At 55.8% G+C, this 24,650-nt stretch overlaps 3 protein-coding genes across 9 annotated transcripts; 1 reads left to right on the forward strand and 2 right to left on the reverse strand.

The window, feature by feature from the left end:
• Positions 1-192: 192 nt before the first annotated feature.
• PRICKLE3 (prickle planar cell polarity protein 3) lies at positions 193-9,464 on the forward strand. 5 transcript variants are annotated; one of them, XM_033850118.2, is made up of 9 exons: positions 193-357; positions 2,380-2,465; positions 3,272-3,531; positions 5,459-5,572; positions 5,869-6,006; positions 6,557-6,760; positions 6,847-7,033; positions 7,807-8,106; positions 8,727-9,464. In XM_033850118.2, exons 3-9 carry the CDS (start codon positions 3,406-3,408, stop codon positions 9,317-9,319), a joined length of 1,662 nt encoding a protein of 553 aa, XP_033706009.1. In that variant the 5' UTR covers positions 193-357; positions 2,380-2,465; positions 3,272-3,405; the 3' UTR covers positions 9,320-9,464. The 5 variants fall into 5 exon arrangements, with proteins under 5 accessions (XP_033706009.1, XP_073655222.1, XP_033706006.1 ...); XM_073799121.1 differs by having other exon boundaries at positions 194-357; positions 3,348-3,531; XM_033850115.2 differs by lacking the exon at positions 193-357 and adding an exon at positions 762-1,164 and having other exon boundaries at positions 3,348-3,531.
• A 111-nt stretch (positions 9,465-9,575) lies between these two features.
• PLP2 (proteolipid protein 2) lies at positions 9,576-12,469 on the reverse strand. Its single transcript, XM_033850121.2, has 5 exons — positions 12,260-12,469; positions 11,035-11,187; positions 10,835-10,930; positions 10,213-10,303; positions 9,576-10,013 (listed from the first exon to the last, which is right to left on the reverse strand). Exons 1-5 carry the CDS (start codon positions 12,353-12,355, stop codon positions 9,991-9,993), a joined length of 459 nt encoding a protein of 152 aa, XP_033706012.1. The 5' UTR covers positions 12,356-12,469; the 3' UTR covers positions 9,576-9,990.
• A 3,106-nt stretch (positions 12,470-15,575) lies between these two features.
• Positions 15,576-19,352, reverse strand: MAGIX (MAGI family member, X-linked). Of its 3 annotated transcripts, none has more exons than XM_073799122.1 (6): positions 19,183-19,350; positions 18,257-18,403; positions 17,422-17,504; positions 17,111-17,347; positions 16,867-16,999; positions 15,576-16,107 (listed from the first exon to the last, which is right to left on the reverse strand). In XM_073799122.1, the coding sequence occupies exons 1-6, from the start codon at positions 19,229-19,231 to the stop codon at positions 15,803-15,805; spliced, it is 954 nt and encodes a 317-aa protein (XP_073655223.1). In that variant the 5' UTR covers positions 19,232-19,350; the 3' UTR covers positions 15,576-15,802. The 3 variants fall into 3 exon arrangements, with proteins under 3 accessions (XP_073655223.1, XP_033706010.1, XP_033706011.1); XM_033850119.2 differs by having other exon boundaries at positions 16,828-16,999; positions 19,183-19,348; XM_033850120.2 differs by having other exon boundaries at positions 15,816-16,107; positions 16,752-16,999; positions 19,183-19,352.
• Positions 19,353-24,650: the final 5,298 nt, after the last annotated feature.

The raw sequence follows: 24,650 nt of genomic DNA on the forward strand, positions 1-24,650 counted from the left end.
CGACTAGGCTGCAAGGCCGGGAGGCGGGGCACCAAGGTGACTCGTTAGTTCTTTCATTCACTCCCTATAACCTGTCTCAGGCTCCTCCCTGGGGCAGGGAGGGGCGGGAAGTGACCAGGATGTGCGTAATGGGGCGCGGTGGGGATGGGGGGTGAAGTCCCCGGCGCCCACGATGAAGAGCCCGGCTGACCGCCGCCACCGCGGTGCCTAATTAGAGACCCTGGCCGGGCACCGGAGTTCTGGCTGTGTGCCGGGGACCCCCTCCTCCCAGCCCCGAGGCATAGCGAAGCCTGAGAGCGCGGAGAGACTCCTAGCTCAGGGAATGAGCTCAGGGAAAGAATCACTGGAGAGAGAAAAGTGAGAGCAGGGGAGGGAAGGCTTGAAAATCTATTTCTCGGGACTTAGGGGGCATCGCAGCTGGGCCTGTAAAGATGGGGAGCGAACAGGGAAGAGGGCCTCGGAACCTGGCCGGTAACTTTAACCCCCTCCGGCTCTGAAAACGGATGAGAACAGGGACGTGGGGCGGGGACATAAGATCGAGCTCTCTGATGGGGTGAGGGAGCACCAGCTGGGGCTGCGATGGGGCTTGGGACCATTCTTGCAGCATTCATCCGGGGGAAAGAGACCCTCAGAACATCACCAGTGGGGAGGGGGCCAAGAGGTGGCTTTAACCCATCCCCCAAATAAACATCCAAGATAAATCACACAAAGCGTCAGTACAAGTACTGTAGCGCACACTCCTTGCGGTCAGGTCGCCACTTCCAAGTTCCCAGTCCTCCACTACAGAGCCCTCAAGGCCTAGAATGTCCTGTGAGAGACCATGTGGAACCCTGGGGGCTCTGGGGCCCGTGTTTTCTGAGGCCCAGCTCCCGCCCAGGCAGGAGTGCAAGGAAGCTTTCGCGCACGGCGTTCCTGGGCTGCGCGACCCTCACCTCTAGGCAGGGGGCGCCTTGGCCCGGGAGAGACAACAGGCCCAGGGGCGGACCCCGCTGGGCGCGCTCCTCCTACGCCGGTGTCAGGTTTACGGAACCGAGAGCTCCCCTGCCGGATGCGCGGTGGCCAGACGGCCACAAGGATTCCATTCGCCTGACCCGGCCCGGCTTGACCCTGCCTGGGCGCGCCATGTTCGCGCGTGGGTCCCGGAGGCGCCGCTCAGGGCGCGCGGTGAGCGAGACTCAGGGCAGCGGTGGGGGTCAGGGTAAACTGAGGCCCGGGAGAGGGAGCAGGGGATAGGGATAGCGAGGAGGCGCTCCCAGAGGATCTGGGAATCCCCATCCTCAGGGTTCCCAAACCGGAGGGCCTGGGACTGCTGGAAGTATGTGGATGAAGGAACGTGGTGGCCCTTGCTCCCTAATCACCTTTCCGCACACCTTTATCAGCACCCCGGGGACCTGGTGCACTCCCCTCTCCGGTGAATTATGGGAGGGGATTCTGAGAGCCAAAAGATTGGGTCCTGGAGTCCTAGATTGAGCAGGGGCCTCCTGAGCTTATGAGAAAAGGGACCTCTTCCTGTACCTTGGCGGAAGGTGAACTGAGGAGTGAGGCCCTACATTCCTGGGGTGCCCTAATACTGAGAGTCGAGTGGTTGGGATTTGTGAGGAGAGGGCTTCCAGGCTTCCACTTGAGCCAGGAAGCTTTTGACTTCCTAGATGGGAGGGTCTCTCTCTTCCCTTGGAGGGGCTGTCTGGGTGGGGTCTGCGTTTGGTGGTCCAGAAGAGTGAATAGCCCTAGGATATGAGGGGTAAGGGCCAAGGCTTCTTGGGGTGTGGGTTTCTGAATGGCTCAAGGGCCTCCTGAGATCCTGGAGGAGGGTCTCAGTTCCTTGGGTATGAAAAGGTGAAGCCAGGGTTTGGGGGATGGGCTCTTGAGCTTCTGAAAAGAGGAGCAGGGCTCACGTGGGGATCCCAAGTAAGGACGGGGTCTCAGATTCCTACCCTGTGGAACTGGAGTGCTGCTGGCTTCCTGAGTGGAGAAGGGGCCGAGATGAGGCCTGAGAGGAGACACCCAGATTAGGGGCTCTGCTTTGGTGGGGAGAGTACTCTGAGTTCAGGGGGAGGTGTTTTGAGGCCTAGAGGAGTCAGAGGCTGGTGGGGAGGTGTCGAGGTTGGGTGAGGGGAGTCCAGTGCTGGCCCGGGGAGGGGAATTCCCTGAAAGGGGCGGCATACAGGGAGGTGGCCTCAGCTCCCCCGCCTCTACCTCGGTTGTGTCCCCCTCCCCCGCGCTCTGGACTCTGTCCCAGCCTGCCCGGCGTTGCCCTGGTGGGACATGCCCCGGCGTGTGGTTGCCGGCCTCGGAGTGGAGAGGCGGGCGTTGACTTCTCTCTCCCTCCCCGCCCGCGCGCACCTCGCCGGGTCCCGCGTCTGCCCCCTCCCACTACAGCCTCAAGAAGCAGAGGACCCAGACCGAGGCCAGCCCTGCAACTCCTGCAGGGAGCAGTGCCCCGGCTTCCTGCTGCATGGCTGGAGGTAGGTGACCATCCCAGGACCTTGTCTTCGTCAGGGTCCTGCCCTTATGGGAACCTGCCCTTAGGGGAACCCCCCCAACTTAGGCCACGCCCCTAGGCTTGAGCCAGGTCTTAGAGAAAGCTCAGGTCCAGAGCCCCGCCCCTGACTCATTCCCAATTGTCCAGTTCCCAGGAGAGCTCCGCCTACTACACAGCCCCGCCCCCAGAAATGTGCTCCAAGTTTCTGAGTCCCATCTCTAGGGAGATCCTCCGTCCCGGGCTCTAAGAACCGCCCACTGACCTCCAGCCCCCTTCTGGGGCTCAGAACTCCCCTCCCAGACCCAGGTCCTATCCTAGTGGAGCCCTGTACCCAAAACGTCCCATAAAATACCACAGACAGAGCCCTACTCACTCAGGCTCAGAGCCTCAGCACAAGCTAGAGCCCACCCCTAGGGAAAGTTCCCCCACCACGTCCAAAGTCATGAGGGGAAATCCCTAGATTTATAACTCCAATCTCAGACTCAGAGCCCCACCCCTACTCAGGCCCGTTGCCGGGAGAGTGTGACCCAAGTCCCAGTGCTGAAAGTCCAGGGATGGCCTTGAGACCTGCCACAGCCCCACCACCCCTTCACATCCTCGGCCCAGGCCCCGCAGCCCCACTCCCAGCTCACAGCCCTGCCCCCAGCTGGCCGCTCTGCCCCTCACAGCCCCGGCCAACTCCCGACAGTAGTCTGGCTCACAGCCCCACCTCCGCTCAGCACCGCCCCCAGGCCCCTGTCTGGCTCGGAGTCTTTTGCTGGTGATAATCTGAACGTCTCTGGCCCTCAGTTGGACTTCCTTGGGCTGCCAAGAGGTCCAAGTGGGCCATCCCTTAGGAGCTGACCCCACATCCCGGTCCCCTCAGAAAGATCTGCCAGCACTGCAAATGCCCACGGGAGGAGCACGCCGTGCACGCAGTGCCTATGGACCTGGAACGCATCATGTGTCGGCTAATCTCAGACTTCCAGCGCCACTCCATCTCTGACGACGACTCCGGCTGTGCCTCGGAGGAGTATGCCTGGGTGCCCCCTGGTCTCAAGCCCGAGCAGGTGACCAAACACCACCACCCACTCTTGCTCACCAGTGGGCACACACACACATGCACACTCAAGTGGGAACCTATTTCCAGGGAAACTCTAGGGTGCGTGGTCAGACTGTGCATGTCCTTCTGACCCCTCTGTGGTCTAGCAGGGAACCCTGATTGATCGCTGGGCCAGTTCCTCAGGACCTGTTCACCCCTCTCCTGTCCTCCCCTTACCTCAGGTCTTATCCCAGCACTTCATTCACTACATTTCCATTGATTGATTCATTCAACAAACAGTCACTGAGCACTTACCGCATGTCAGACAATGTTCTAGGCACTGAGAACACAGCAATGAACAAAACACAGAAAAATACATCTGCCCACATGGAGGTTGTATTCCCAAAGGGAGCAAGAGCCAATAAGCAAACCTGTAAATATACGTCAGATGGTGTAAGGGCTACGGAACAAATAGAGCAGGGAAGTGGAAGAGAGGGAGGGGGGAGAGAGAGAGAGAGATGTTAGAATTGTAAATAGGGTGCCCAGGTCAACCTCTGTGAGTGTATGATGTTTGAGCTTCTTGAAGGAGGTGAGGATGTGAGCCATGCAGATATCTGAGGTTAGAGCGATCCAGGCAAGGGAAACAGCTAATGCAAAGGCCTTGAGGCAGGTGTGTGCTTGGCATGTATGAGAAACAGCGAGGAGACCAGTGTATCTGGAGCACAGTAAGCAATGGGGCGAGTAGTTGGAGGTGAGGTCAGAGATGGCGGAGGCCATGGACAGAACTTTGACTTCCACTCTGAATGAGGGAGAGGACACAAGAGGCTTGTGAGCAGAGAAGGGATGTGATTTGTCTTAGGACTTAACAGAATCCCTCTGGTGCTGAGTGTAGAATGGACTGTAAGAGGGTGGAAGCAGGGGATCAGTGAAAGGGAGGCTACTGCAATGGTCCAAGTGACTGATGATGGCGCTGGCAGTGGAAGTAGTGAGTGGTGGTCAGATTCTAGTTATATTTTGAAAATAGAGCTGAGAGGATTTGCTTGTGGGTGTGACAGAGGAGTCAAAGATGACCCCAAGGATGGATGGATTGACTGATATGGGGCAGGCCAAGGCAGGAGCAAGTTTGAGGGCTAAGAGCATAAGTTTGGTTTTGGCTATCTGGAGTTTGAGATGCCTGTTGGACATCTGAGTGGTCACGTTGTCTGGAACTCAAGTGAGAGGTCACAGGGCTGGAGGTATGCATTTGTGAGGCATTAGCCATGAGATGGTATTTATAGCCATGAGGGTGGATTCGATTCCCAAGGGACTGAAGGTAGACAGAGGCAAGAGGACCAAGGACTGAACCTGAGGACCCTCCCACATTTAGGGGTTGGCCAGTTGAGGAGAAACCAAAACAGGGGCAGAGAAGGAGCAGCCATTAAGGTAGGAGGAAACAAACCCAGGGCTGTGTGGTGTTCTGGAAGCTAAGGGAACAGAGTGTTTCCAGGAAGAGGGAGTGACCAGCTGTGTCCAGTGCTACTGATGGGTCAAGTTGGATGAAGACTGAGACCTGAACAATGAGTTCAGCGATGTGGATATCATCAATGACTATGACAGGAATAGCTTTGGAGGAGAGGCAGGGACAGAGGGGGCGGGGAAGCCTGACTGTAGTGGGGTCTAGAGAGAATGGGAGGAGAGGAAGTGGAGACAGCAAATGCACACAACTCCTTCAAGGAATTTTGCTATAAAGGGGAAAGAAAAGTGGAGCAGCAGATGGAGGGAAAAGTGGGGTCAAGACATGAGGGAACTCTCAGTATGCTTAGGAAGTGGCAGAAATGATCTGGCCTGTAGGGAGGAGGGGGTCAATAGAAGTTCCCTCACGATGACTTTAATTTTCTCAGAAAAGTAGGGACCCACCATCCCACTGCATCACCCCTAGTCTCAATTGTTTTCTCCCATCCCCCATGTCCTCCCAGGTATACCAATTTTTCAGCTGCCTTCCAGAGGACAAGGTCCCCTACGTCAACAGTCCCGGGGAGAAATACAGGATCAAACAGCTGCTGCACCAGCTGCCCCCACATGACAGTGAGGTGAGGAGACAGAAGACAGGAAGGGCATGCCAGGTAGGGGACACAGCCTGGACAAATGCTTCTGGAAAGAAGTGGGCAGGGTCAGAGGAGGAAAGGTGAGCTGATCTGAGGTGACAGGTCTGGACAGGCAAAACCACAGCTGTGCCTTGGCAGAAGAGGTAAGGGGTGGGTATTTAAGGCAGGAAGCACCATCTATATAAAGGCCTAGAAGTAAATTTTTTGAGCATAGATGAAATTTGGAAGAAGGCTGGGGGCAGGCATCAGGGGAGGAGCCTGGAAGATCCCCACTACTCCAGGCACAGTACTGCACAGCTCTGGAAGAGGAAGAGAAGAAAGAACTCAGAGCCTTCAGCCAGCAGCGGAAGCGGGAGAATCTGGGGCGAGGCACCGTGCGCATCTTCCCCGTGACCATCACTGGGGCCATCTGTGAGGAGGTGAGCCATGGAGGGCCTCAGTGAGTAATGGTGCCTTTGCTCCAAGCCCTGGGGTACAGGGCCCATCTGCCAGGCCCTGGAAAGAGTTTTCTCCCCTCCATGCAGTGTACATGGGGCGTGGGCTATCTCTTTGGTCCTCTTATGATTGAGACTTGTCTTTAAGAACCAACCCACAGTGGCAGGGCCTGTCTCTAGAGCTGGGTGATGGGTGGGATTTATCTCTAAGGCCCCCCTGGTGGGTGGAGCCTAACCTTAGATCTTACTGTTAGGTGAGGTCTGTTGCTAAGATCCCCCAACTGGGCCTGGCCTGTCTCTATGGTTTCCCCAACCCCCTAAAGGGAAGACTTGCCTTTAAGGCCACCCACGAGAAATAGGGCCTGTCTCTGTGGTCTCCCCCAGGAGCAGCGTCCAGGGCCTATCTCAAAGTTACCCCCTGGATGGGGCCTGTCACAAAGGCCACGGGGAAGGCCCACGTGTGACACGCCTTGGCTGACCCCCATCCATCCTACCATCTTGGTGATGGTGACAGCATCCACCTGTCATTTGGCAGTGCGGGAAGCAGATTGGAGGTGGGGACATCGCCGTGTTTGCCAGCCGTGCAGGCCTGGGTGCCTGCTGGCACCCACAGTGCTTTGTGTGCTCCACGTGCCGGGAGCTGCTGGTGGACCTCATCTACTTCTACCATGCTGGCAAGGTCTACTGTGGTCGCCACCATGCTGAACGCCTGCGCCCGCGCTGCCAAGCCTGTGACGAGGTTCGTGTCTCTCTGCCCAGGGGTGTGAACGGAGGGTGGGCAGGGGCAGGCCCTTCTGATGGCCATGGATGGCCTTTGCCCCCCAGATCATCTTCTCCCCTGAGTGCACAGAGGCCGAGGGCCGGCACTGGCACATGGGTCACTTCTGCTGCTTTGAGTGTGAAGCATCACTGGGAGGGCAGCGCTATGTCATGCGTCAGAGCCGCCCCCACTGCTGCGCCTGCTACGAGGCCCGCCACGCGGAGTATTGTGATGGCTGTGGGGAGCACATTGGTGGGTGCACATGGGACTGGATGGGGGATGGATGGACAGCTGGGTCACAGCCCCACCGCCAGGATTCTTCCTGGGGGCATCTTCCAGGCCCCATCTTCCGTTATACCCCATACTTTAAGTCTAGCTCCAGCACTGTAGCCCTATACCCTTCCCTACAATTCCATTACCAATGTCCCCCCATCATGCCATACTTTCTAAACCCCACCTACACTAGGCACCACTACACATCTAGGTCCACCTCCAGAGTGCCCTCTAATTCCTAGCCCTGCCCCCCACCATAGCTACCCTCCTACCCTCTCAGCCTGGCCCCTACTCCAAGCTATGCCCTATTCTCTAAGACTCTCCTCCATCAGCCTAGGTAAACCCTACCTTCTAAGCCAGACCCTACTCTCTAAGACCCACTCCCTTCCCACCAAGGCCATGCCCTACCTTCTGTGTCCTGCCGCCACCACCCAGGCCTCTTCTTCAGGTCCACCTTCACTCTCCTTCCACCTGAAGCCACCTCTTAATGTCTAAGCCTGACCCACATCTTGGAGTCCAATGTCTACCCCCACCCTGGGAAAGAAAGGGAGGCAGAGGAGACATTTATCAGCCAGTTTCCAGGAGAGAATGATGAGGAAGGGCCCCATTCTGGAGAGGTGGGAGGAGAGGGCATCTCTGGGTACCCTGCCTCAGATTCCCTGCCTCTTCCCAAGAAGGGCCCCTATTCAGGAGGGTTGGGAATATGCCTGGAGGCTCTGCCTCAGTTTTCCCCCTCGTGTCCATCCCCGCAGGCCTGGACCAGGGCCAGATGGCTTATGAGGGCCAGCACTGGCACGCCTCAGACCGCTGCTTCTGCTGTAGTCGCTGTGGGCGAGCCCTCTTGGGCCGCCCCTTCCTGCCACGCCGTGGCCTAATCTTCTGCTCCCGAGCCTGCAGCCTGGGGTCCGAGCTCACGGCTCCGGGGCCCGGCCGCCGCAGCTGGAGCGCAGGCACGGTCTCCACACCTCTCACAGCCTCTACAGCCTCTTTCTCTGCTGTGGAGGGGGTATCTGAGACCTCCACAAAAGGCACCAGCACCGAGCCAGCGCCTGGTGAGCCAACCTTCCAGCCACGCCCAGCCACTCCGGTGCTCCCGCCTCAACCCTGTCCCCGCCCCTTGATTCGCCCAGGTCCTTCACCTGTGGCATCCCTGGCCCCGCCCCCATCACAGCCCCGGCTTCGTCCCCAAACCATTCCAGGCCTAGTCTCCATCCCCAACTACACCCCAACGTGAACCCAGGTTCCACCCCACTTCTGTACAGGGCCCTTTCCCTACCTCAACTTGTCCCAGCTTGAGCCCAAGTTGCTCCTTTCCTCCAAACCCTCTACCCCTCACCCTCCGCCCCCCAGGCCCCGCCCCCATTCTATCCCAGACCCTGTCTGCTCCAGCCTATGCCACTCCCCTTTCACCGGAAGCCACGCCCCCACCCCGGCCACACCCCGTACACCAATCCATCTGGTCCTGTTCCTCCTGCTTTCAACCTTCCCTCCACCCAGAACCTGCCCCAGGCCTCACATTTCCCGGACTCCCCACCTCGCTGCCCCGCCCCATGCCTGCCTCCACTTTCCCAGTCCTGATGGGGGAGAGAGAAGGCCCTTTCCAAAGGCCTCCCCTGGGCTGGGGTAGGGGTGGGGCGAGAGATACAGGGAGTCGCTCCATCTCTCTTTCCAGCTGCAGGCTCCGAGGAGCCTGCCCGCTTTCTGAGAGGGGCCCCTCACCGCCACTCCATGCCCGAGCTGGGGCTCCGCAGTGTCCCCGAACCACCCTCAGGGCCTGCCGGCCAGCCGGACCCGCGCCCAGAAGATGGTGCCTTTGGTCGCCAGAGCACCCCACGCGTCAGCTTCCGCGACCCTTTGGTGTCTGAGGGAGGCCCGCGGCGGTCCCTGAGTGTGCCCCCAGCCCAGCGCCGCAGGCCACGCAGCCCCCCGCCCAGGGGCCCCATACATCGCCGCCACCCCCACCATCACCACCACCACCATCACCGCCGCCACTCTGGCAGACGTCGCCACCATCGATGTGACTTGGGATCAGGGTCGGACTCGGGATCTTGCTCCAGCTCGCCCTCCAGTCCCAGTTCCGAATCCTCAGAGGACGACGGCTTCTTCCTAGGGGAACGCATCCCACTGCCCCCACACCTGTGCAGGCCAATGCCTGCTCAGGACACTGCAACTGAGACCCCCAATTCCCCATCTCCACAGCTCCCCAGGAACTCTCGCCCAGGGATGCCTCGCCAGGCCAGAGACAAGAACTGCATCGTGGCTTGAAGGAGTGACAGTTCTGGAGGGCTGCATTCTCAAGTCAGTGTAGATGATGACCCAGCCCCCCAACTTAAGTCATAAATCCCTTGCCTTCCTCCCTCCTTCATCTGTTTGTATTACTGAAGTAATTTAATATTTGTTTTAAAACAGGCCTGGCTTCTTTACCTCCTTGCTCCAGCTGCTCCAGCTCCCCCCAGTTTTCCCCCTCCTGATGCTTGAGATTTAGCTACATTTGATCAAAGGATTAATTTATTCACTATCATATGTTCTAATAATCTGCTTATTATTTATTTATTCCTCCACAGAACCCCTCTCCTCCCACACACACATGCACACTGAGAAGGTTATTAGGAGTGGGTTACAACCTGGGGCCTGGAGTCTGAAATCTGAGGCACCCTCTTCCGTCATTTTGTGGCTTAGGTGGGGGCATTGTCCAGGCAGAACTGGTGTCTCCATCTGGATACTGCAGAAGGAAGGGGGAACCTAGGCACACCCATAAAGGTGGCCATACCCAGAGGAGTTGATTGGCAGCCTGGAAGACAAATTCTCGCGATAAAGGCACTTTTACCTCAGTAGGGGGCTGGGAGTTGACTGGGAGTGTTGTAGTAGGGGCGGGGAGGAGTTATTTCGATGGAGGTGTTATTTGCAGGTTGCTGAGAGAAATGAAGGGAGTTCACCTACACCGGGCCATCTGCAGGGTCTGCAAGAGGAAAAGAGAGGACGCATTGGCTGGATCCATATGTCCATTTTGCAGATAAGAATACTGAAGCTTATGGTACTTATTGGCACTAAAGCCTTAAGTATCAATAAGAGACAGAGTTGGCATTCATGCCCCTTGGGAGACCCATTTTCTTTTCACCCCCTTAGCAACACCCCCCCCAACACACCCACACACTTACCAGTAGGGGCTGCTGTATGTCTTTGCTGCCGCAAGGGGAAGGTAATGTAGGCATCATAGCCAAAGAGGCATGCAGCGATTAGGCCCAGCACCTGGGGATGGGGATGGGAGTGAGGTGGGAGTGGACTAGGCTAGTCAGCCTATTCGGCCTCCTTGTATCCACCACCTCCAGTGACTACCCCATGCAGGGATGGTAGCTAAAGCCCCAGGTTGGCAAGCCAGAGAGCCCCAGGGAAAGGCCAGAGACTGGACTCTACCCCACCCTCCCTCTTCCTAGTACCTTTCAACACAGTGCAGCCACACAGTGGCCCCACATATAGGGGACGCCATTCATACTGTACATTGAGACAAAGCTCTAGCAGATGGTATAGTCTAGTGTATCGACAAAGGGGCCACCTCTCTGTGCTTCCCACAAAAGTCCCTGTGTCGGACAAGGGATGGCCCTTTACAGCAAATGATTTGGGGAGGACAACCAGGGCCTGGGTCAGACTTTCCTGCAGGCCCTGAGGACAAGTGTGACCTACTGTGGGTCACACACTTTCTGGCAGAAGCGGAGGCAGAAATGACCCCAGGATCCTCAAACCCCTCTCTCTGTGCTTTGGAGCTGACTCCACAGCCTTTACCCCTGCAACGATTTTGGAGTGGTTTCCTCTCTCAACAAGCACAACAATGGAGGTGATCAGGTAGAGGATGACCGCTACAAGGGTTCGGAAGAAATCCTGTGAGGTGTAGGGAGAAGAGGGAAGTCAGTGTCCAGAATTCCCCCCACAATCCCAACTTCCCGAGCCCCTCCCTAGCCTTGCCATTGTGGCCCCTTTCTCACACTCCAAGGCCAGTTGATGAACTGTATCTTGGTGTGCAGGTCACACATGTAGACGACAAAGAAGATAGCAGCAAAGATCATCTCTATCACCGACAAGAAGGAGTATCCTGATGTCGAGGCACCGAAGCAGATCAGAATCACCAGGCACAATATCTGGAAGGATATGTGAAAGGGGGCCTCGATCAACTCCCAGGGCTGAGGGGACTGGTTTAAATTGGGGGCCTCAAACTCAGATGCATACCAGGACTGTAAAAATGACAAATAATAATAGCTAAACACTTATTGTGTGCACACTGTGTTGCAAATGTTGTTCTAAGAGCTGTACAAGTATCAATTCACTCAATCGTCACATCAACCTAATGAGCTGGGTACTATCATTAGTATCTTTATTTTATAGATGAGAAAAGTGAGGCACAGAGACATGAAGTGACTTATCCAGGATCACCCAGCTAATAAGGAGTAGATTTAGGTGCCTCAGTTTCCCCTCTTTTCCCTTCTAGGATGGCCTGCCGGGAGTGGTGCCTTCAGGTGTTTTTTAGTGAGCACTCGCGGCGCCAGCTTCAGGGCTTTGACAGGGCGGGACGTGCGGTTCTCCCAGCAACCCCTTTGGGAAACGGTGAGAGCGATACCAGAGGGGCAGGGCTCCATTAAAGGCGCCGCACCCCTTTTACAAGTGACTCAAAGGAGGCGCCCACTTTGAGAGGGACGGGAAACCAAGGCTCCCAAATAGCTGAGGACCTCCCACCCCACCACAGAGAGGCGAGGAAGAACTGGGGGAGGGCTGGTCACCCTACCCCGCGGGACTAGCGCGCGGGGGCCCCACCCCAACAGGTCCCGCCCCTGGGCGCTCTGCCAACCCTCCCGCCAGTGCCCAGGCCGCGCCACGCCCTGCCACGGGATGCACCCCAACACCCAGCCCCTGGGGACCCCTCCGATGAGTCCACCGATAAGTCTATGGGGTCTCTCTCCATGGGGGCCCCCATATGCCCCTATGGGCCTCTTGCCTGACCCCGTGGGCCAGCAGCTCCCGACCACCTTCTCCAAACTTCACTGACTCGTCCTCCGTGCGCCCCTGGTTTCGGGCCTGCGCCACCAACCCACGCACCCCTCGCTCCACTGCCAAGAAGCCCGGGCCACGCGCCTGCCTCCCCCGGAGCTGCCCCACTCCGCGTAGTCCAGCCACCCTACCCCGCCTTTGCCCACCCGCCAGTCCCGGGACGCTCACAATCTCAGCAAACAGGAGAATTCCCTTTCGGGTGCGTGAGAAGTTGGTGCAGGCGGCCCAGCAGCCGGGGGCCGAGAGGCGCTCGGAATCCGCCATGGCGTGGACCGGAGTCCCGAGAGGCGCGGAGAATCTGCTCGCTTGCTCGTGGGTTCGAGGACGGTACACACCCAGCCGTCTTGCCCGCCGTCTGGCCGGGAAGGGGGCCCCGGGGCGAAGGAGGGAGTGAATCACCGCGCGGAGCAGAAGCGGGCGGGGCCGGAGCGGGCCGGGCCAGGTGGCCGCCGCCCCGGAAGCCCCCTTGCCCCTCCCGCCAAGGATTCTACCCGCCCGGCGCACAGCCCCCAGGGCGTCCCATCTACGGGGTCGCCAGCCTCTGAGGCTTGGCAGTTCTGCGAGCCATGTGTTGCACTGGAGAGGCCCTTCACGCTTTTAGAATACCAATGCGCCTAGGGCTGCCTCAACTCAGAACCATGGGGATTTGGCTTTGGAAGGGAATGCCTCAGTTTCCTTAGCTGTAAAAACGGCTGAGGCCAGGGTTAAACTCAGGTATGTTTCCAGAATTCGGAATATCTTGGATTTTAGAAAGTTTTCTCAATACGTATAAGGCATATTATTTAACACTCTCAGCGGGGTCTGAGACTGTCCCGTTAAAAAACCAACCAAACAAAAACACGTTAATATTTCCTCAAGGAATGGTGTGGACATTCACAGTAAGAGGGATAGGCCAGGACCAAAAATCTTTCCTGGTTAAGTCAGGTCAAGTTTTGTAACCAAATTGTGCCCAACTTGTGGGAAAACTGTTGGTTTCCAAAGCTTTTTGGATTTTGGAATTGTGGATAAAAGATCGTGGACCATGGAATTAACCTCTTAGCAGTGATGGAATGAGACCTCGCCAGTGCACAGGCTGAGAGAGAACAAAGCCTGTTGAGCATCAAACTGCTCGGTAAATGAAGGGTGGACGTTATTAATAGTGTCAGGGCTCAGGGTCTGTTTCTCTGTTCTGCAATTCTAGGGAGGCCCTGGCCCCAAATGTTGGGCTTCCATTTCCTGGTTCTAAGTAGAGGGGCTGTCAGCCCAGTCTTAGATGAAGAATGGGGAAGGAGCACAGCTTTATTTATTGCCGTGAGCTTGGCAAGATGAGGGGAAGGCTGCTGGGTGCCAGACTGGGTGAAAAGGCTGATGACATTTGAAGAGTGTGTTATCCTGAGCGAGTAATTTCTCCTGACTCAGCCTCAAGTTCTGCGTCTGAGACATGCACCTGGTCATGGAATCAGGATCTCCCCCAAGATCTGCTGAGGGGCACACTCTCTCCAGAGTGAGTGTTGGTTTCATTCTCATCTCATCTGAGGAGAGGAGAGCCATGGCTGGAAGGCCAGGATGGTTCAACCCAAGGGCCTGCCTGCTTCCCCCCCACCCCCGAACCTGGGGTCCCACAAAACTAAGGGGCTCCCCTCTTTCAGCCCAGGTTGCTGAAAGAGGGATTGGATAGTGGAAGGCATGAAGCATACCTTTCCCAAGGCTGAGTGTTTGCTTTCCAACTCTGTGAGGCCATGCCAGAGTTTCTAGAACAGAACAAACTCTGCTCTGTATCAGGGCCTTTGAACTTGCTGTTCTTACTGCTGTCAATGCCCTTCCCCCAGTTCTACAAACATCTAGCTTCTGGTCACTCAGGTCCCAGATCAAATATTATGTCTTCAAAGAGGCCAGCAGCCCACCATCATTACCTCCCCCACCATAACCTTTTGCTATCTTCCTAACTCTCACTTCTCTCTGAAATTATCTTTTATTTATTCATCTTCTTGTGTATTTTCTTTTCTGACATCTGTCTACCCCCCCCACTACCTCAGCTACACAATCGTTAGAAATCTTTATATTTCATTCCTCCAGCATCTCACCAGTGCCTATCACAGTGCAAGGTAGACAGTTGGGGCTCAATTAATACTTGTCAAATGCAGGTGAGATTAAGAGGACAGGCTTGGGAATCGGGCAATATTAAATATTGCCTCAATCCCCAACTTCCTCAAGCTATTTATACTCACTGGGCCTCATTTCTCTCTGTGAAATGGTCACATCGGGATTGTTGAGTCGATGTGTAACTAGATGGAAACAGATAGTGCCAGTAAAGCCGGTAGCCAGGATAAGACCAAGTAAATGGTGGCTGGCAGTACTATCGATATTATTAGTCTCCTGGGTGTGACTGTTTGTATAGGACTGGGGCTCTGGAGCCCTTTCCTGACTTCCCTAGAGCCACACTTCTACCAGGCTCTGAGTTAGGGTCAACTAGAAGCCCCAGTGCACTCCCCCACAGTGCCTACAGCGCTAATCATTCAAGGGTTCACCTCTTCACCTCTTTATACCCCAACTCCCAGCCTAGTTTTACAGTCCCTCTCTCCTCCCCAGCGCCACCTTGGACACTCACACTCGGGCCCTTTCCCTCCCTCACCTCCCCAGCCCCTCCCCATAGGGGGTAGAGTTGCCCATTCCCTCCAGACCACAGCTTCCTTCGTTGGGGGGATGGGACGAAGTGTTCAGGATGTGGTGACAGCGGAGGTGACTGGACATTTCTGGCCTCGGTCAGCGCCCGCACTGGGGCTACACCGGAGTCCAGCTGGCCATATAAGCCCCGGCTTTGGGGCTCTGTTCCCAGGACGGAGGAAACTCGGGCCTCTCCCAGGACCGGGAACGCCCAGCGTGTAGCGTGTGCACACAAGCCCAGCTGCGGTTCCTCACCATCTATGGAAGAGGGGGGCGCGGCCCAAGGGTTCTAAAAGCCTTTTTTAGCCCGGCCCGCTGACTCACACCTTCCTGGCTCCGCCCCGAAGGGGGCTTCGGGGCCCCAGCCAGTGCCGTAAGGGTGGCAGTCTACAGCCAGCCAAAGCTGGCAGACCAGGCTGGAAGTGAGAGACCGCAGGTTCTCGGCGAAGGAAGCCGCCCCGGTTCTAGCCTTGCTATCCAGCCCAGCTGAGGGTCTGGACGACTCCTGGCCGGGGTTGTGGGTACACTGGTGCACTCCCCGCCACAATAGGCCCACCTCTGCATTCCCCACGCCACGCGCAATAATTAACTTTGAGCCCTGCACACGTCCAAAACAGTGAAATGAATAAATGGGGAGAGAAGCAGGAGTTGGCGAAGGGGAACGGCGTGGGGCTATGCCGGCAGAAGCGAAGACCTCTCTAGAGGCATGAAAGAAACAGCAGGAAGTAAGCTTGACAATAGTTGCTAGAAGAGGCCCTCCTCACAACCAGGTCGACCCACCCGCTGCTTTACGGGTAGGACTCGGGAGCCCCACCCAGCCTAGAGCACCTGGCAAGTTAAGACCGGATCGAACCATTTTATTACCTCCCCCGCCCGAAGCAAGTTGCGCAGGGCTGGCCGGTCCGGGAGGGCCGTACCACTGACGCCTCGAGGGGAGCAAGGGCTGGTCGACTGCGAAGCAGGAGGGGGGAGAAGGCCAAGGAAGCTCTCCCCATGATGCTAGTGAGCGGCGGGCGGGGCACACCAAATCCAGGTTGGGCAGTACCAAGTGACCCGTCTGCTACACGCTCAGTGCCTCCGCCTTCCGGCTGCCATCTCCAGGGCTAGCTGCGCGGACCCCGGGACCCCTAGGGCTCGCGAGAGCCGTTCCTCGCTCGGCACCAGCCAGGGTCCAGGGGAATCCGGGGTGTGGTCGTTGGGGTCCTCTGTGCGGCCCTCAGGAGGAGGAACCGCGGGGTCGTCCGCCACTCCTGGGCTAGACTCCGGGCTGCCCCGGGTTTGGGGCGTCGTACGGGGTCGAGGGTGCTGAAGTGGGGAAGTGCTGGAGCTTCGAGACCTCGTCACCTCTGGTCCCCCAGGATCTGCACTGCGATCTGGGGATGGCAAGACTGCAGATTAGATTAGGCGATAGGGTGGGGAACGGAGATGGGGCCCCTTGGCTGAGGGTGGCCGGCAGACTCGAAGGGCTGCGGGAGACAGAGACCCCAGTACTCAGAGAAACCTCCGTCAATGAATGGACACGCCCTTCGGGAACCCGAGCCACTCCTCAAGACCCGACACCTCCTTTCCCGAGTCCCCTCCCTTCCTGGATGCAGAACACTCCCCTCAGGAATCAATTCCCACAACTCCCAAAGGAAGTCAAATCCCTCCCATACAGGATCCCAGACTCTCTCCCTTGCTCATCCCACCTTCCTCAACTCCCAATCCTTTCCCTAATGGATCCCTCGTCTTTTGGGACCAGACCCCCTACCCTCTGGATCCCCATTCCATCCCCTCTCCACTGAGACCCACTCTGCTTTCCCATCTGAGGACCATGACCCTTCTTTCTGAACAACCACTTTTGCCCCAAACCCCTCTTTTCTCTTCCCTCACGGTACCTCAAAAGCCTCCCCTCTGAAATCCACCCTTATTCCTATCCTGGGACCCTGGTCTTCCCATCCCCACTTTTGAAAATATCATGACCCTCACAAACACCAAGCCCTGATCCTCCCCATTGTGACCACCAAACCCTTCTCACCCATGTCCCCAGCCTCTCCACTCTTCGACCCTCTTCCTCTCACAGATCCCTGACCCCAATCCTCTGAGAAACCCACCATCTTCTTTCCAGGGCCCTCCCACCCGCTCAGGCTTGCCGGGGTGGGTCTCAGGAGGCCTGCTTAGCACAAGGCAGAGCCGGGGACCTCCTGTGCGAATCCGATCCATGACCTCAGCATGCGTGAGGCCCTGAGTTGACTCTCCATTGATGTGGAGCACGAGGTCGCCAGGCTGCAAGAGTGCAAGGCAAGGGGTGTTGTAGAAAGGTCAAAATGGAGAGCACATCGACAACAGGATAGGACAGGGCTGGCACCGTCGAATGGAGGGTGCTTTATGCTTCACCTGCAAGCGACCGCAGCGCTGTGCTGGCCCGTCCTTCAGCAGCCCGCGAACTGCCAGCGGAGCGTCCCCGTCTGCATCTCGGCCTCCACTTAATGTGAAGCCAAAGCCCACGGAACTGCGAACGAGTTCCACACAGAACTGACCAGAGGCCTGGGGCGGCTTCGAAGCACGACGTGCCTTACCCTCGGTCACTTGGGGTGGCGCGGTACGTGTACCCAAGGTCTCTGACCGACGATGCTGGAGTAAGGACACAAGTATACATACACTGCCGGTCTCGAGGCAGGTGGCCTCGAAGGAGGACAAGGTGGTACCTGGGGCCGGTGTTCCACGAAAGTGGCATGAGGAAGGCGACTGTCTGTGACCTCTATGTCTGCAGAATCCAGCACGCTATTGTCTGGGGGATGAAAAAGGCAGTCGGAAGGGTACTATAAAGAAACTATCTAGGACCAGCCTACTGAGTTAATGTTTCTAGCCTCATCTCATCTCCTTGCCTCTAGGATGCAGAGACAGACATGCTCATCCATTTAACTAGGCTCCGCCCACACGAATAACTATCCTGATCCCGCCTTCTTAGCTAATAACCCTGGGACCAGCTATTTGAATAATCCTAAACACCTTCCTACCTCCCTCTAATAACACGCAGATCCCGCCCCTCATATTAAACCCTTAGACTCACCTTGCAGGGTGCTACTCCAGGATTCCGCTGCTTTAGATTCCAGGCCCCGCCCTCCAATCAGCCTATAAACTTTAACCTACTCCTAACCTTTCGAGCCGCTTCCCCAGTGCGCTTATAGACTCCACCTCCTTGACTAACATTCCAGGCCCGCTCTTTAGCCTAATGCCTGCCCCCAACCCTCTCCAGGCCCCACCTCCTCCACTCGAAACCCCGCTGACAAAAGTAAAGATCAAGCTCCGCACCCACAACTAACCTTGCAACGTTCACCTACTGCAGTAACCCTCTGTGTCACCTCCTAGAGGAATAGTCTAGGCTAACCCCAGCACCCTCGAATCACCGCCGAGGCCAGTCCTCCCAACTCACACCCATTGGCCCCACCCAGGGGAGTAACTAACACTCCTGGGCCCGCCCCCCCAGAACCCCGCTCCACTCCGACCACGCCGCCTGGAGGCCCCGCCCCCATCACGCACCCTCCTTGGGGCGCAGGCGCAATGTGGCGCCGGCCCGGCGTACCAGCGCCGCCACGTCGGCCGCAGCTCGGGCCGCCAGGGGGCGCGCGTCCAGCCGCGCCAGGAGCTGCCGGGCTCTGGGGCCCGCGGGCGGGGGAAGGCCACGGCCTGCGCGAGTGAAAAAAACAGATCAGGGCCCACCCTGAGTCTCAGCGACCACCTACAGCCCCCCCCACGACCGAAGACCTAGAATGCCCCTCAAGATCCCGGAGACCCGAGACCACTCCCTCGATAGTTCTGAAAGTCACCGACTGCCCCTCTCATCTCCCGCGACCCCCGACCATCGCGGGTATGCCCGTGGACCCAAAACTGCACCCACCCTGGACAGCTATTTAACCCCAATATTCCTGGACACCTCCGAACACCCTGTGAATAACTCTGAAGGTCTCTCACTGCTCCCCTATAACTCCAGTTTCCAGACTCTTCCTCCGAACATCGAGAAGTATCCCGATTCCCCCAGATGTCCCAACAGAACACGGTCTGCCCCCTGTGGCCCAGGCACCCCCGATTCCCCTCCAGTTATCCTAGGCAGCCCTGCTGGCCCACATATCCCCAGAGCCCCCAGCCTAACCCCCCACAATTCACCAAAGACCCCGAGTGCCCAGGTGTCCCCAGTGACCCCGGGCAGACCCCTCCGGCACACCTCCCCGGAGACTCCGGAGAGACCCCCGGGTCTGGTGCGCCGCCCCACAGCGCGGGTGCGAGTAGGGCGCCTTGAGCCCAGCCCGGGTCGCTGGGCCCCTGCCCTCCCCCGCCGCCGCCCGCAGCCGCTAGGGCGCCAGGGCTGCTTTGTTTACCACCTGTCAGAAGGAAAAGGTGAGAAGCAGACAGGCGGGGCGAGGGCTGGCAGGGACGCGCCCACTACCCTCCCACCCCGCGCCCCGTACCTCCTCTGCTCCCCTTAGGGTCCGTGGCGCCCCCCGCGCGTGGCTCCATGACCCGTACTTGGCCTGGTGGACGCACTGCCGCCAGCGACGCGTTTGGAGCGCCAGGGAGCGCTCACCTGGCGGCCCGCCCGGGCTTGGACGCGGCTGAGGCCGGCCGGTCCCGTGCTTGGCGCCCCAACCAGCGCGGTGACCTACCTGGCGGCCGCCAAGGAGGCCTGGCCCTGGGAGCCAGCGCGAGCTCTTGGCCTTGCTCTGCCTCAGGCGCTGCCTCTCTTTCCCAGCATCATGGGAAAACTCTTTCCGCCCAGGGGATGTTGTTATTCCACCTGTGAGAGGGGGAAGTCGAGGCCCAGAGAAGTTAAGGGCCCCACCCGAGCTCTGATGACTAAAAGCGGGGTGAGAACCGGAACCCACGTTTACCAGGGTATTCTGCAGCCTCCACCAGAGCTTTGCACATCGTAGGCACTCAGTAAATTTGCAGTGAATGTTTCCCTACTGGGGGACTGGAAGAGTACGGTGGGCTGGGGAGGAGGGTGCCCTTGGAGCCTTTGGGAGCTCCGGGAGGTTTCAGGGGCCTGAGCATGATAGGGTTGGGGGACTCAAAAAGTAGGGGAGGGCAGGTCTCCTGGAGAGTGGGGAGGCAGTAGGAGCCTGGACTTGAGGAGCCTTTGAAGGCACATGGTGGGGGAGGGGACACTAGCCAATGAGAGGGGAGAAATGAGGCTCTTCCTAGGTTTGAAAAGGGGTGGGGCGTGTCTGGAGACAAAGCCCCCAAGGGTGGAGCACTTGGGCAGAGTGCTACTGAAGTGGAAGGAGGAATGGGGAGCTGTGAGAGAAGGCCTGTGGCCACCACTTTGTGGAAGAAGAAACTGAGGATGGGAGGGGCCCAGGGTTGCACAGTCAGCCAGCAACAGTGGGGGTCTCAGGTAGCTTACCCCCAACAGTCATCTGGTCCATGACTGTTTCATTATGGGATGTGAACACACTGTGTCCTGATGTCCCTTCTGGCAGGCTGTGCAACCTCTCTCATCCACCTTTCAGGGTCCTGGTTTTTTTGTAGTTGAAAGGGCTGAATGCTCCCTACTTTCCTTCCTCCTGTAGTCCCATGCCCCTCCCATCTCTGACCTGACCTTGTCTGTGGGGGAACACACTGGACCTCCTTCACTGCTCTGCCCTGTTCTTGTGACCGAATGGGGCTTTCACAACTCCCTAAATATGCCCACTGTTCTTCCCATCTCCCTGCTTTTGCCTATGCTGTTCCCTCTTTCTAGGCGGCCTTTCCCAGCCTTTTGTCTACCTGGAAGGTGACTGCATGTTATCAAGGCCCAATTCAAAGTCTTCAACCCTGCGTTCTTCTATTTCTGAAAAGAAAGAACACATGTTTATATGCAGACGATGGATGGTTGTCCCTGCAGAATTGTAAACCAAAGTGCTTCTGTCTGTGGGGATGAGTCCAAGCTGCTTTCTTTTCCTGAGTCTTCCCAGGAGAACTGGGTTGAGGAGAAAAACCAAGGCTGAGCCCCAGGAATCCATATCCTCTCCTCCACTGGGAAGCCTTTCCACTCTCTCCTCCAGGGCCCAGTCCCCTTTCCCTCCCCCAGGGACCTCCCCAATCCTGCAGGGCAGTGCTGGTCACCAGGATCACTGGCTTCTCTGGGCATCTGCCTGCCTGAACTGGGATCCGCTCTGTCCCTCTTGGCCACCCCTGGGAGTCCAGCTGATGTGTGCGCTCCCAGGGGTCCCCAGCAGTCCCCAGCATAAGATGGCTACATCTGCCCACCTTCTCTTCAGAGAAGCCAAGATGCTCTCTTTGTATAATGCTGTGTAAACCTCTTACGTATGGCTTGTGGAATGAGAAATAAGGCAACACAAGGCACAATTATTACCCCAGTTTTATAAATTAGAAGGAGGCCCAGAGAGTGTAAGCAACTTACCATCATCTGGCCCTGTTCTTACTGAGACTTCAAGCACTGAAAATGGAGATGGCAGCTTCCAATCTGGGGTTTGGGTCTTGGGGAACCAGTGATTGTGGTAGAGGGGTGCTTAAAGATTGAGGAATGGGTGCCTGAGGTTCTATAGATTGCTTGATGGGAGAGCCTTGCAGAGGAGCATTGTCGAAAGTTCGGGATGGTGGATGGTGAAGGGAGGTTTCCAAGTATCCGGCAGCCTGGATGTTTCAGAAATGGGGCAAAGAGCTTACCAACTGGATGGGGGCTCAAGTATTTGGAGATGGGGGATTGTTTGAGACTGGGAGATGCTCAGTCTTAGGGGAGTTTGCAAAGGAATGGGGTGTCCAAGGATGGCCTCAGGGATGAATGGTAGGGACGGGACCCTGGGTGAGAGTTTGCTGAGAGCTGATACCAGCAGGGCCACAAATCTGGGGATGGGGCAAGGATTGGGGTTGAGGAAGCCATGCTCAGGTCACCAAGGCAGCTGGCAGGGTTGGGGGGGCCAGACAAAAGGCAAACCCTAGCTACAGAATGTGGAATCCTAGCTACTGCTTTGTCTGGACCCTCAGTGTACCCCTCTGGGAAGTGGTGGTAATGAAGTGTGCATGGTAAAATTGCCAAAGGATTAGGAATAAACCTTCCAAACCACCTGCATTGTGCCCAGCCAAACTGTGGTAGCAGCTCTGGTGCTTATCTTTAATCAATATTGATTACAATCAGCTGGACAGGTCAAACCCCCTCTTAGTCCTCTCCATTGTGGGTTTAAACCAATGCATTCTTAGCCTCATCCATTCATGAAAATAAGCCTTTTGCCCCTTTTAGCGTCACCTAATTCATGGATTTAAGTCAGTCCCTCTCACAACCCCACCAGTTCTTATTGATTTAATCAAATATTTCTTCTTTTTAAGAAATAGATCCCTTTTAAGGGGATTGAGGTTTAATTGACATAAAATTTGATAGGTTTTGAACTTGTTACTGAACGAGGTTCATTTGCTCAACACTCAGCAAGCCAAACGCTGAGACAGCAAGGTCTGCAGCAGAGAAAGGGTTTATTCACCACCTCCCCAAAGGCACAGGGCTTGAGATACTTATGGGATAAAGAAGCAGGGTGGTCTCAGGCCCAGGGTAAAGTGTTTGGAGGCAGGGAAAAGGTGAGGCAATCGATGTTCTGCACAGGTGTATATGAGTTACATGCTTCTTCATGGAATGCATGTTCAAAAATGGAGGTGCTTAGCATGATCTGAGGGTGGAGTTTTCGGCCCTCTGATGTCAAAAGGTCATTCATCAAACACCTGTGCAGGCCCAGTTTTGGGGTCGGTGGTCCCAACCAGTCTTAGCTGGCTCGAATAGGACAAGAGCTGACTCCAAGTTCCTGGAAAACAGTGGTAAGCCCCATTACTATAGCAACCCATATGTCAGAGGTGTTATCTATAGGGGGTGGTAAAGGAGTCAAAAATAATTAAGGCGAGTTTGGTCAGTGAAGGCAGGTTACAAGCAGAGGGGTTTTTAACAAGCTGTTCCCTTACCTGCTGTTCTGTAAGACAAGCTCAAGAATTTCTGTTAGGCACCTGAACAGAAACACTAACCCTATGGGGCATGGTTTCAAACTGTTTACAACTGTGAGACTATCACTACAAGTTAGGGAACACAATCCTCACTGCCAAAAGTTTTCTCCTGCCCCTGTGTGATTCCTCTTTCCTGCCTGCTGGTCCCTCCCCGTCGTCACCAATCTACTTTCTTTCACCGTACATTAGTTTGCATTTTACTAGATTTTTATATAAACAGAATCATACAGAATGTACTCTTTGCGTGGGGAGGTAGGTCTTGCTTCTTTCGCTTAACAGAATTATTTTGAGATCCATCCAAATTTTACATCCATTTTTATTGCAGTGTAGTATTCCATTGCATGAATATTCCAGTTTGTTGATCCATTCACCTGTTGATGGACATTTGGGTTGTTTTCAGTTTGGGGCTATTAACATATGCTATGGACTCATGTCTCCCCAAAATTCATATATTAAATCTCTAACCCCCGATGTGATTGTATCTGGAGATAGAGTCTTTAGGAGGAAAATAAGGTAAAATGATGTCATAAGACGGGAGTTCCCTGGTGGTCTAGTGGTTAGGATTTGACGCTTTCACTGCTGTGGCTGGCCCGAGTTCAACCTCTGGTCAAGGAACTAAGATCCCGCAAGCCACAGGACATGGCCAAAATTTTAAAAAATGGTGTCATAAGAGTGGGGTCCTAATCTGATAAGATGTGGCCTGATAAGAAGAGGAAGATCTCTCTCTCTCTCTTCCATGTGAGGATACAGAGTGAAGGTGGCCATTTGCAAGCTGGGAAGAGAGCCTTACCAGGAACTAAACTGGCTAGCACCTTGGTCTTTGATGTCCCAGCCTCCAGAACCGTGAGAGATAAATTTCTGTTGTCACATGGTATTTTGTTATGGCAGCCTGAGATGACTTAGACAACAAATAAAGCTTCTATGAACATTCATTTACAAATATTTGTGTAGACATATGCTTTCATCTCTTTTAGGTAAGTACCTAGGAGTGGAAGGCTGGATCATACATGTAACTTTAACTTTTCAAAGATACTGCCGGACTTCCCTGGTGGTCCAGCGGTTAAGACTCAGTGCTTCCAATGCTGGGGATGTGGGTTTGATCCCTGGTTTGGAAACACTAAGATCCCGCATGCTGTGAGGTGCAGCCAAAAACAAAAAACCAAAAAAAAAACCCGATACTGCCAAACTGTTTTCTAAAGATGCTATAGATCATTTTACATTTCCATCAACAGTATATGAGAGAATTCCCCGGGGGTTCATTGGTTAGGGACTCGGTGCTCTCACTGTCTGGGGTCTGGGTTCAATCACTGGTTGGGGAAATAAGATCCCACAAGTCCCACGGCACAACCAAAAAAAAGTAAACAGTATATGAGAGTTCCATTTCCTCCACATCTTCACAAACAGTTGGTATGGTCAGATTTTTAATTAACTTTAGCCATTCTAATACGTGTGTAATGGTATTTCATCATGATTTTAACTTGCATTACCCAAAAGACTGATAATATTAAGCATTGTTTACACGCTTATTTGCCATGTGTATATGTTCTCTGGTAAAGTTTGTGTTCAAATCTTTTGCCTGTTTCTTCCTCGACAAAGTGGTGGCCACAGGCCTTCTCTCACAGCTCCCCATTCCTCCTTCCACTTCAGTAGCACTCTGCCCAAGTGCTCCACCCTTGGGGGCTTTGTCTCCAGACACGCCCCACCCCTTTTCAAACCTAGGAAGAGCCTCATTTCTCCCCTCTCATTGGCTAGTGTCCCCTCCCCCACCATGTGCCTTCAAAGGCTCCTCAAGTCCAGGCTCCTACTGCCTCCCCACTCTCCAGGAGACCTGCCCTCCCCTACTTTTTGAGTCCCCCAACCCTATCATGCTCAGGCCCCTGAAACCTCCCGGAGCTCCCAAAGGCTCCAAGGGCACCCTCCTCCCCAGCCCACCGTACTCTTCCAGTCCCCCAGT

The sequence above is a fragment of the Tursiops truncatus genome, chromosome X (assembly GCF_011762595.2).
Source record: "Tursiops truncatus isolate mTurTru1 chromosome X, mTurTru1.mat.Y, whole genome shotgun sequence".
Classification (NCBI taxonomy): domain Eukaryota; kingdom Metazoa; phylum Chordata; class Mammalia; order Artiodactyla; family Delphinidae; genus Tursiops; species Tursiops truncatus.

Excerpts from the sequence above, each read along its gene's own strand:
- MAGIX (XM_033850119.2), bottom strand. The coding sequence starts at position 19,231 with ATGGAGCCACGCGCGGGGGGCGCCACGGACCCTAAGGGGAGCAGAGGA. Across the intron at positions 17,348-17,421 it reads TCGTGGAACACCGGCCCCAG|CATCGTCGGTCAGAGACCTT; the intron begins GTACCACCTTGT and ends TCCTTACTCCAG. Across the intron at positions 17,000-17,110 it reads AGCGCTGCGGTCGCTTGCAG|CCTGGCGACCTCGTGCTCCA; the intron begins GTGAAGCATAAA and ends GCACTCTTGCAG.
- PRICKLE3 (XM_033850114.2), top strand. The coding sequence starts at position 2,266 with ATGCCCCGGCGTGTGGTTGCCGGCCTCGGAGTGGAGAGGCGGGCGTTG. Across the intron at positions 6,761-6,846 it reads GCTGCCAAGCCTGTGACGAG|ATCATCTTCTCCCCTGAGTG; the intron begins GTTCGTGTCTCT and ends TTTGCCCCCCAG. Across the intron at positions 8,107-8,726 it reads CAGCACCGAGCCAGCGCCTG|CTGCAGGCTCCGAGGAGCCT; the intron begins GTGAGCCAACCT and ends CTCTCTTTCCAG.
- PLP2 (XM_033850121.2), bottom strand. The coding sequence starts at position 12,355 with ATGGCGGATTCCGAGCGCCTCTCGGCCCCCGGCTGCTGGGCCGCCTGC. Across the intron at positions 10,304-10,834 it reads ACTCCAAAATCGTTGCAGGG|GTGCTGGGCCTAATCGCTGC; the intron begins GTAAAGGCTGTG and ends CCCCATCCCCAG. Across the intron at positions 10,014-10,212 it reads ACATACAGCAGCCCCTACTG|ACCCTGCAGATGGCCCGGTG; the intron begins GTAAGTGTGTGG and ends TTCCTCTTGCAG.